Genomic DNA, 11,472 nt, shown 5'->3' with positions numbered 1-11,472 from the left:
AAAAAATGAAAGAGAATCCCCACAGACTGCAAAGCAATGGAAATACTTTTGAGAGCTGAAAAACCCACCTTAAGATATTTTAAATCTTAAATACAGTCAACTGGTGGCAGTATTCTAAGAACAGCTTCTTCCTCTTTCCATTAAGCAGAAAAAAGGAAGAAAATAAAATACACTACAGTCATTCCTGGTGAATAGGATACTGATTGTGTTTAAGAACAGTCTCCATTGATCTGCCATACTTCACATCTGGCAGAAAGAAAGGTTGGTAGTGTCAGAAAGGATAGTAGTGATCCTGAAATGAGAAGACCTTAAAGGCTAAGCTTTGAACATTCAGCATAGACCTGCTAATCAGTAGCCTCATAAATCAGTTTGCCAATCCAAGAGTGAACAGGATGTTAATTTGTGCTGGTTCAGGGCTAACTGAATGAAGCATGAGGCTGCCACGGACCATAGCATTGATACCATTATCTGTATGTGACAGAGGTATTGCAGCCTGGCCAGAGCCAAACACAAACCATGGCATTAGCCGCACCCATTGCACTGGTTTAGCTCTGACTTGAGAATATGAAGTATGATGAGTATTAAGTATAAGGGTTTTTTGAAGCCTATCTAAAGGTAGACCAGGGCTCCCATCCTGCCTCATGCTGTGAGCTCGTGCTCTCTGCAGCGCGATCACTCCAGGACTCCCTTCTTGGGTCTTTTCTTTTGCTAATCATAGGATCACAGAATCAATTAGGCTGAAAAGATCTCAGAGATCGAGTGCAGCCTATGACTGAACATCACTTTGACAACTAGACCGCAGCACTAAGTGCCACATTCAGTCTTTCCTTAAATATCTCCAGGGAAGGTGACTCCACCGGCTCCCCGGTCAGCCCGTAGCAATGCCTCATCACCCTTTCTGTGAAGGATTTCCTCCAATGTCCAACCTGAGCCTCCAGCACAGCTTAAGGCGATGTCCTCTCACGCTGTGCTGTTCCCTGAGAGCAGGGCCGGCCCCAGCTGGCTGCAGCCTCCTGGTCAGGAGCTGTGCAGAGCCGTGAGCCCCCTGAGCCTCCTTTGCTCAGGCTGGACACCCCCAGCTCCCCCAGCTGCTCCTCGCAGCACTTGTGCTCAGCCCCTTCCCCGGCTCCGCTGCCACTCTGAACACGCTTCAGCACCTCGATCGTTCTTCCGTGAAATATCTTCCACGCTAAAAAGTCCTCCTCAGACCTTTGAACACGTTAAACCACGTTAATCCAGGTCAGGATCAAATCACTGCGTTCGCCTGTCCGTACACGAGCCCGACCGCGTCGCCCATCCCGGTTTCCCCGCTCTGTGCCCGCTCTGTGCCCGCACCCCGCCGCGGGGCGCTCCCGGAGCGCGGCCCGGCCGTGAGGCGGCACCTGCCCGCGGCCGCCCCGCCCCGCCCCGCGCGCTGCCCGCCTGCGCGGGCCCGCCCCGGCCGTGACGGGCGGCGCTCGGCCCTGCGCTCATGGCGGCGGCGGCGGGACGGCGCGGCGGGGGTCGGCGCTGAGCGCCCCGGGCGGCGCGGCGGGCGGGGCCGGCCGGTGCAGGCGGCGGGGCCGGGCCGGGCGGCGGAGCGCGGTGAGCGGCGGGGCGGGCGGAGCGCGGAGAGAGAGCGCGGCCGCGGCGGCGGCTTTGTGTGCGCGGCGGGGGAGGGGAGCGGCGCCCGCACGTGGGACCGGCCGCGGGCAGCGCTCCGCCCTCCGCGCCCGGGGCACCGCGGCACCGGCACCGGCACCGCGGCGGCCTCCGCGCCGCCTCACGCCTGCGGGTCGAGCCCCGCTGCGCTCCCACCTCGGCGGTGCTCGCCGCCCCCTCACGGCAGGGTCGTGGCTCGGGCCGAGCCGCTCTGGGCGAGGCACAGCCGCTGTGTGACCCCGCAGCGGGGAGCCCCGGGCCGGTGCCGGGGCAGCTGGGCCCGCCGCCGGCCGCACGCACCGGTGTGCCCAGCATTGCCCTTTGAACGGTGGCGGTGCCGTGCGGGGGGAGCCCCGCTCTCCTGGGCTCACGGGGCCGCTGCAGCTCCGCTGGGGCTGTGGGCACCCCGGCTCCGGTGAGCCGCAGGCGGCAGGAGGCGTTTGGGGCTCCTGGGCTGTGCGGAACAGAACCAGCTCTCGGCTGGGAACCTGCGCCCTGATCACTGCCCCCACTAGAGAGGTGCCCCTTCTCTTTTGAGGGGTGCACCACAGGCCTCCACATGGTGAGAGGTTGAAGCCTGCCCTGACGGTCACTGTGGGAAAGGTTAATGCTTTTATTTTTCCTGCTAGTGGAGCAGAGAACATGTCTGGGATCAAGAGAGTGCTCGCAGAGAAGGACCCCGACTATGAGGAGATCACCGTCACACATCCCAGCAAGCGGCACAAAGCAGCCGAACAGTCAGGTAGGAGCTGTGGAATTGGAAATTCCAAATTGTCTGTAAACCAGTCAGGAAAAGGCTGGGGTAGGCATTAGGAGCAAAGGACAGACGTTGAGCAAGGCCAGTGGTGGTACCTCTATGTAGCCAAATGAAGATGTATCTTATGTGGAGTCCTCCCTTCCTGCTATCTGAACCAGAAGTAAGGTGTGAGGAGGCAGCCTTTGGTGCATGATAGGAGATGGAGCACAAGCTGTCCAGCACTTTAGTTCAGCGCTTTGATTCCTGTTGCTTCCTAAAGTGGTTACAGTCCACCTTCCTGTGCTGAGTAGTTATCCAGCCTGTGTATTTGTTCTGTGGCTGAAGTGTGCTCTGGGAAAGATTGGCAGGTTGTTTACATTTTGGGGGATAGAGGTCACAATACAGCGTGGGGAGGAGAAAAAAAATCCATGACCCTGCAGGGTAAAAGAGATGCACAACCCTGCAGTGCACGCACTGGCTGTTGGAAGATGACAAATGTTTGCACGAGCTGGCAGATGAAGCAGAAGGAAGCTTCTTTGATGAAGTGTAGAAAGGATAATTTAGGGAGAAGGAAGGGACTTTGAAACATGCAAGAGAGGAGGAACAGGAGCATGACTGAAGGAAAGGTGGATAAAGAAGTGTAGTGGAGCAAGTAGCTGGATGAGTAGGTTTGCATTTGGCACGCTTGGGTATGCTTGCTTTGGGAACCAGCCTGTTGGCACAGTGCCTGGGACAGGTTGCAGTCTCTCTGGGCAAATGAGAGTAGAGCTGCTTGCCCCGGGGGCAGGGAGTAGGCTAGTGATTTTTGGCATAGCACAGCTAGTGAGAGAGGATTGCGATGGGAAGAGCTGACAAACAGGGAGGTGAGAAAACCGAGGCTGGCTGTGGGCTCTGAAAAAGATCCAGGAATAGAGCTGCCAGTTGGAGAGTGACAGAGGATGGCTCAGTGGGTGATGTTTTGGAGGATGCTGTACAGCTGGACAGGTCTGAGGAGGCTGAACTCAGGGTTGAGTGTGTTGCTGGACAAGTCCTTCTGCCACGTGGGGCCTGGTGCAGCTGTGCTGGAGCTGCCCATGTCACCATTCCCAGCTGCCCGCCCTGCCTGGCTGCCAGAAGCCACCACCCTTAGTTCTGGCGTGTCCCAGGGGCTGCAGGCAGGTTTTTAATCTGCTTCTGAAACAAACTTCCAGGAGGTCTTGATGATGAGCAGGCAGAGTCTCAGGGCCTTGGAAAACTGGCCTTGCCAAAGTGAACTTTGCTTTCAGGAGATTCCTCCAAATTGGCTTCTTTTCATGAAAGATCTCCAGCTTTCAATACTAGAATTCCTTAACTACACAAATTTCACTATCATGGTCTTAATGAGGCACTGTGGTTGACACTAAGCTGAGAAAAAATTAATATAAAGTGTTCTTAAAAGCCTCTGTAATATAACCACAAATCCTGAAGTGTTTGAATCATCATGATGCTGCTGTGGCATGGCTTTAGCCTTGGAAGGAGATGCAGTTGTCCCTCTCTGAACTATACCTCTCATGCCTTGATCTGTTTTGTTTATTTTAAGCATATAGCCTTACATGAGAATTTCTTCATCGTGGGTTCATGGCTGGAGGTAAATTATATCCCTCTGGTTTTTAATTTGCCTTACTCAAATGCAGATTCGACCATAATTGTGTTTTAATGTAGGCTTGAACTATACACATACACACAAACATATATATATATGCCCCTATATATATCAACATATAAATATATATACATACATATATATATACATATATATATATATGCCTGTGTGTATATATGTATGTGGAAAGGAAGAAAATTATTTAGTATACCCCTGTTGCATATAGAGGCATCAGTTGCCTCACTCCTGTTGTAAGTACCTGATCAGACAGTAAAATGATCTGTGCTATCTGGAAGATACCAGCAAAGCTTTGACTTGCTTTCATTTCCCTTCTCTCTGGTGATATTAGAAACCTCTTCAAACAGATCTGTACTTTTTAGGAGGACATATGCTTCCTCTGAAGCTCAAGCCAAAGTCTTTGTGCTGTTGCCTCCTATTTCATGTAGAAACAATGTAAGATTTTTCCAGGGAAAACCAGACTTTTGCTGATCTGCTTTATTGTGGGGTCACTCCATTACTGACACAGGCTGGAGCACCTTTTCCAGGCTTTCTTCTAGAAGTGTAATTCCTGCTTTGCCAGGTTCTGACTTAGAATTTGCTGAAAACAGTTGTTTGAAACCCCTTGGTGTAATGGAGGTGCCCTAAATGAAGGGTGATATTAAAGTCTACAGTAGGTGTAGAGCAAAAAGAATAGTTATGTTTATACATATCCTAGAAAAACATGGTAATATGCCAATTCCATTCTTAGCCACTAACTTGCGGAAAGGTATTTGCACAGTTTGAAATCCTAAACTACATACTTTCCACCAAGGTCACTAAACTCCTGCTGAAAGGCTAAATTTTTTTGTCTGCTGTGCTGGAAGAGGATTTTGTAAGAGGTAGACCAGCTTTAGATAATGTAGTTTCCTTTGTGAGTAATAAACAGCTTGTAGGCACTCCAGAGCAGGCTGCACTTCGTGCCAGGGCTGTATAAATATGAGTTTACTTGATTCTTGCTGTGTGAGGTGGTGTAAATCTCCTGGATGTGGCTCTGGCCAAGGAGAGCAGAAGAACATCCGTGGTGTTCCAGCTCGCTCCGGCGCAGTCGCAGCGGTGCCTGCGCTGGGCCAGCACTGTGGAGTTTTCCTTTTACTGTTTACAGCTTTACTGGGGCAGAAGTAAACAAACTGGCCCTGTTCTTCCCATTTTCTGTTACTTGCCATCTCAGACCTAAAAAGGGAAAAATAGCTCTCCACATAAGCTGGCTTTTAAAGATACATGTGGTTTTTGTTAAGACATAACTTTTTTTTTTTTAAGAAAATGATCCTTCCCTTTATGTGTGTCTGTGTGTTGAACTTACTATCCCTTCAGTTCTCACTCTGTAGTGATTTCTGATCTTTCTGTTTTCAAATGGAGCCTCAAAAATAGAAATGTAAATACTTCCTCCTTTATTTTCCATGTGTGGCCTTGTACAGCTCGAGATGTTACTGTGCAGAAGATTGAGACCATTATAAAGGAACAGTTTGCCGTCGAAATGAAGAGTAAAGAACATGAAATTGAAGTTATAGATCAGGTATAAAGGTTTTGTTCTTATAAATACCTAAGGTCTTGGTGTTTGGGGCATGGGGGATTGCTGCAGTGCTGACCATTACTCTTTGTTTCCTTTCTGCAGCGCCTGATTGAAGCCAGGAGGATGATGGACAAGCTGCGTGCCTGCATTGTGGCTAACTATTATGCCTCTGCTGGCCTCCTCAAAGCTGGCGAGGTAAAAACTACTCTGGGAGTAACAAGACTTCAGGGAGTCTTTGCAAAGGAAGGTGTAGAGTTTCAGTGGCTGTTAGCTGATGTTTGGTGTTAAGATGTGATTGAATGAAATAGTGGAATACAAACTGCAAGTGGGGTGGCAGTGGGAGAGGAGACCTTTGCATCATCTGCTGGGTCCTGGCAAGGAGGAGTCTTCAAGAAGAGTTGCAAAGTTGTTCAGCAGCCCCTGGTTCTGGTTTCTGAAATATTCTGCATTTTTTTTCCTCCTCAGTTTTTCCCTGAGAGCACTGTCTTGTTTCTCAGACACTGCACAGTTTGTCCTTGCAAAGCCGTGAAAAGTGTGGAATATGTTTTCCTGTTTCACAGGAAGACAGTGGCAGCACATGCATTTGGGGACTTTTCAGGAAAAAAGAAAAATAATAAAGATTTCAAGATTGTTTGAGACTCGGGCAGTGCTGTGAAACGATCTTCCCTTTATCCTGGCAGTCAGTCTGTTAATGGTTGGTGAACAGACTGATGGCAGCAGTAAAGCAGGAGATAAATCAGGGAGATATCACAGAGTGATTAAAAATTCACAAGATTAAAAAGCCTCAAACCCTGTTAGTTAAACCCCAGTTCTGAGCACTCTGCCCTTAATGACTGCTAATTGCAGGGTGTTCATGACTGTACAGAGTCCCAAATGACATGTAGTTCATTACCAGTGTAGGCATTTTGTTACCATCTTTTCAGTTCAAGTTGATTTGATTTCCAGTGATTTTTGGAAGCTGTCAATGGCTGCTGCAAACATGGGTTTCGCTCTAGTCCCATAAGAATTTCTCTTCCAAGCACTTGCTCTCAATGCTGCTTCTGGTTTTCCTGTTGTGCTCTTCAAAGGACTTGGAGTGAGGTAAAAACAAAAAGGTTCAGCTTGTTTTTCCCTCTCTGAAGTTGAGTTGAGCAACTGGAGTTTGAAAAGGTTGTGGTGGCCTTGGGAGGCTTGGAGATCTCTCTGCCCCTTTTAATTTTTGTGTAGGCAGCTGAAGAATGTGACCTAAGTTCTAATCTTTGTAAGTGCCTTTGTCCATTGTCATCATGTGTCTGCAGGAGCTGTGCTGTGGGGTGTTTGCTTTTTTCCCTGTTGATTTTCACACTTTACAGAAAAAATATATTCTGTAATTGTTTTGAGGTGTTCACAAAACTTACTGGTGCCTCCTTGCTTTATTTAGTTTTCCACTAGTTTTTATGAGTTTATGGCTGTATCTTTATTGCATTTTTTTTCCTCAAAGTCCTGATTTGCACACAGATTAAATCAGTTTTTCCTTTGTTTTGAAATTGTTGCTGATTTCAATTTTCTTTGTTGTCTGTTTTTAATTGTGGCTCGTGTATGTTTGACCAGGCAGTGAAAGATTGTCTTGTTTCTGCTTCTGGTAGAATAGGAGTCTTTGTAGTTTAATTCAGAACTTCTGGGAGATGATTTATAAGTTCCTGACCTGTTCTCAGAAATATAAACAGTTCTCAAACCCAATGCTACTGAGTTTTGAGGCTCGGGATTCCTCATGATTGTGCTTTATTTTGTTTTCCCACAAATTATTGGACAAGATGTTGGTCGTTTTACTTGACTAGAGGTAAAACAAAAGGAGATGTGTTTGGTTTGGACTTCGGGGTTTTTTGGACAGGCTGTGTGTGTGTCCCTGCCCTTGGATAAATGGCTTTAACCCTCCCAAGCTGGTAACTGAGAGTTGGTAATTGCTCTGCTCCTGCATGTAATGGACAATTGGAAAGGAAATTCTGGAATGCTCCTTCAGAGGTGGGACAGTGCTTGTAGCTCCACTCTTGCTACCACCTCTCGAGGGCAGTTCTGCTCTGCAGTGATGCTGCTGTCTGCTTCCCCCTCAATCATGTTGGCAGAATTCTATATCAGAGAACTTAATGTGGATTAAAAATAAAATTGTAAAGAGAAAAAAAAAACAAACAAAAACAGTAACAAAACAAACAAAGCAACAAATGGATCCCAAGTCAGTTTCTTGATTTGTTTTCCTTTCTGACATGCCCCATGAATAATTGTTCTGGCCTGACTGATGCAGGTGGTTTGGGCAGGGAAGGAGCCTCCTTGAGCTGTGGCTGCAGGAGCTGAAGGGAGGCGTCAGTGCTCTGCTGCTGCACAGGGGTGTTCCTGCTGACCTGGTTCATTGTCAAACCCAAGTGACAGGGAGGTCTGGTGCCTGGGTCAAGAAGCGGCCAGGGGACACTTGTTTTGAGTTGATGGATGTTTTCCTTCTACTTGGGAAGTAAAAAGCAATTGCAAGAGAAAAAGAAGGGCCTTTGTCATGGTAATGAAAAAAACAAGAGAGATGTAAACACTTGCCTGTCCTGTTCTCTCCCTTGCAGGTTTAGGAGGATCTAAGATTAGCTAAGATATCTGTTTTGAGGAAAGTTTGCAAGCATGCCTAAACACATTTTTACTTACCCCTGCTAAGCCTTGGGAGCAGACAGGGTGTAGCTTGCCTCATAGGTGTTGACAAGGCTGCCAATGAGTATCAAAGCTGAAGAGCCTGATGCACTTACCTACCCTGCTTGCCTGCAAGAGCTGGGCAGCTGTGGCCTTCCTGTGTGTGGTGAGACTGGAGGTGGCTGCACAGGAAAAAGTTGTTTTCAAAGGGATCTTTTAGGTAGTTGAGTAGGCTGCAGTCCTCCCAAAACCCAGTGTGTTTCTGAGATCAAAAGGTGTGAAGGAACAAATTCAATTTGGGGTGCTGTTTCTGTAGAACCCTTTTAAGCTTTATCTTCCGCAGCATCTGTTTTTCCTGCAGGGCAGCTGATTAAATATTTACTGTTTCTTTATTCATTGACTTTTTCTCTCCTGATGCAGCTTTGTTTTTATCTGGGCTGTGGGGAAATAGTGACCAGATTTTCCTGACCTCTTCATTGCAGGGGACCAGGTCGTGTGACACAACAATTCTTAATCACCCTTCAATCAAGAAGTTCTTGGAATCTCCCTCGAGATCTTCGTCTCCAGCTAACCAGGGCTCAGACACTCCCTCTGCCAACCACTCAGAGAGCGACTCGCTCTCTCAGCACAATGACTTTCTCCTGGACAAGGACAATGGCAGCTTGGACGCCGACGAGCGGCTGACAAACAGCCTGGACCAGAGACAGAGCAGAAATGCTGGCCGGGTAAAGTAAAACTCGAGTGGTGATCAAGTTGTTGGAGGTGTGTGCTCTGAGGACTCGGTGCTGGCACCAGGAGCTCTTCATGTTTTCACCCACCTTGCTGAAGATGTGTTCCTTACCCTCTCCAACCGCTTGCTCCCACTCCCTCAGCCTGGCTTTGCTGTGAGGCCACCTGAAGTGTGTGTAACGTGGGTACCTCCTCTTACCTCAGTCCTGCCCACAGGAGTTCAGCAGGCCGGGGAGAGCCGTGGGGTCAGCACAGCTCTGCCAGCCTCGGCCGTGGCCTCTGGGGAAAGGAGGTGCTTCACAGCCTGAGCTTGGGCTTTGCTCTAGGGCTGGAAGTCAGGATGGGAGGGTAGAGCCTGCAGAGGGGAGCAATGTCTGTCATTCCCAGCAGTGTTTTCAGGAGTAATGCTGCTGCCTGGCTCTGAGTGCCCATGGGGACTGCATTGCTCAGGGCAGTTGATCAGCTGGAGGGGTTTGGCCTCCTCAGCAGCCTGTAGTGCAGACAGTAACACTATTTGAATTAGCTCACCCTGGCAGCCTGAGTTGGTAGAGCCTGGGTGCACAATTTGGGACCATACAGGAGAGAATTGCTTTTCCTCTTGATGGTGCTGCTTGCTGTTGTGCATAACCACTATTTGCTTAATGGAGCCGGTCTGACCCAAGTAAAAATATGTTCTGTCAGTATTCCCTCATGCTTTTTGGGGGCTTATTTTTGACCTGATCAGTCCCTCCCTTTGTGGCTCTCTGTGCAGCCACACAAATGCTTCACCTGTTGTCTGCAGGTAGCTTCACTGGAGAGGCTCACTCAGTGTCTGCAGGTGAAATGTGAAATGAGGTGAAACTCTTCAGTTTCCTTTCAGTTCCTTTAAGTGGTCAGGCCTGCCAGAGGAGTGCAGCCAGGGGTGGGTATATCTCAGTGAATATGACTGCAGTCTGCAGCTGAATAAGTTGCACTAATAGATGGCAGAAAGAGCAGTGATTTTGCCTACATTAAGCTGCGTGAGAGCCCTCCTTGATAGCAGGGCTGCAGTTTACTTTCACTCTGCCTTGGGTCTGGAGAGAAGGCAGATGAGCTGTACAGAATGTGGACCCACCTATGCTGTAAACCACCAGACCAATAGAACTTGTTTCTGTGCTGGGGGCATAGATGGATGGAGCAGTTGTATTGCTTGGGTACATTGCACACTGGTACATCTTTGACCAATGCAGAGGAGGCTGAGGGAGTGATGAGGAGCAGGAGTCATCCCAGCCTTCTGTGACTCCTTGCTCCACTTTGAGGCACCCCTGAATTAGTGGAGGAGGGGGAATGGTTCCTCAGTGAATCCAGTGCCTCCCACTGGCCTTCCTCTGGCAGGTGCTCAGAGTGCATCCTCTGGGCTGCTTTGTGGTCACTCGAGGGTGGCAGTCCCTTACTCTCCAGTCAGACACTCCATCCAGCAGGGTTGTAGAAAAGCCTCTCAGTCCTATACAAAGAACACTTCTACTTGTGTTGGCACAGTGGGTGGTCAGATCATTGTACTGGGAGTCTTGGCCACTGCTTGATAGCTGGGGTTGTGTTACAGGGTGGCTGATTTATTATGCCAAGGTGTGGCTGTGGGTCTGTGGGTTGACCTGGATGGCAGTGACAGGTTATGGCTGCTCTCCCTGCTCAGCTGGAGCTGAATTCCTGCCTCAAACCCAGCCTCGATTCTTCACTGTGAGGCAGCACCAGAGTCCCTCAGAGCAGCAGAAGCTGGGAATGGGAAAGATTTTGATTTTCAGCCCCCACTCATGGGTGGTTGAGCTTTGTTCCTGGTTAGTGACCAACACAATGCCATTCTAGCCATGCCTGGTTTTATTTCAGATAGTGCAGGGGCAGTGCTTTTGAAGCCCAGGCTGAAGTCATGGCTCAGCTCCATGGGATGTTACACTATGTCTGCTCAGTTAAGGGATGCAGTGTATTCTTGGCCAGGGAGGATAGCATTGTCACATGCCTAAGTTGCTTAAATGTGCCTAGAGAGCAATTTAAGTATTTTTAGGGATGATTCCTTGTTGATCTTTCATTTACACAGGCTTTTGGTTTGTTTTTTTTTTTTAACAACACCTTACATTTCTAGCACCAAACAAAATGATGTTTAAGAGGAATGTTTGGGTTTTTGTTTGCCTTTTTTTTCTTCCCCTACCCTCAGGACAGTTCGGGTGTTTCAAGCTCTCAAAAACCAGGACAACGAAATGCCGGACTGTCAAATGATGAAACTTCACGACTTTATGTGAAGAAAACGATTGTGGTTGGCAACGTCTCCAAGTTAGTATCCAGAGCCTGAGGGATGCTCCTTTATTTCAGGATTAAATTGAATAGAAAGTTACAATTAGGAGACAAATGAAATTGCTAGGCTGTCACAATATGAGCTATTGCCCTCAAATAATCACTGTACCCAAGGCAGCCCTCCTCTGGTCTGAGCGTAAGTTTTTTTGTGGAAGGAACAGGTGTTTTATTAGTTATTTTATTTATAAATTTATATGTATGCAGAGGTTTTAAGATCTCTTTCCCTCAAGGGAAGTCTTTCAGCCTTTGTTGATCAGGCAGAAATCAGAA

The 11,472-nt window shown here is 48.5% G+C and overlaps 1 protein-coding gene across 8 annotated transcripts in view; it reads left to right on the top strand.

The window, feature by feature from the left end:
* Window positions 1-1,544: 1,544 nt before the first annotated feature.
* Window positions 1,545-11,472, top strand: part of YEATS2 (YEATS domain containing 2) — a 48,087-nt gene continuing 38,159 nt past the window's right edge. For 7 of the 8 annotated variants that reach the window (XM_021555794.2, XM_021555789.2, XM_021555792.2 and 4 more), the window contains exons 1-6: window positions 1,545-1,584; window positions 2,271-2,383; window positions 5,453-5,550; window positions 5,650-5,742; window positions 8,652-8,894; window positions 11,066-11,181. In XM_021555794.2, coding sequence (XP_021411469.2) covers window positions 2,284-2,383; window positions 5,453-5,550; window positions 5,650-5,742; window positions 8,652-8,894; window positions 11,066-11,181 — 650 coding nt within the window. In that variant the 5' untranslated portion in view covers window positions 1,545-1,584; window positions 2,271-2,283. Of the gene's footprint in view, window positions 1,585-1,931; window positions 2,384-5,452; window positions 5,551-5,649; window positions 5,743-8,651; window positions 8,895-11,065; window positions 11,182-11,472 lie in introns of those variants that run through there. The other variant, XM_077785563.1, reaches the window with a different exon arrangement.

The sequence above is a fragment of the Lonchura striata genome, chromosome 10 (assembly GCF_046129695.1).
Source record: "Lonchura striata isolate bLonStr1 chromosome 10, bLonStr1.mat, whole genome shotgun sequence".
In the NCBI taxonomy this organism is placed as follows: Eukaryota; Metazoa; Chordata; class Aves; order Passeriformes; family Estrildidae; genus Lonchura; species Lonchura striata.
Note: the sequence above shows the minus strand (reverse complement) of the source record. Positions and strands in the feature narration are given on the sequence as shown.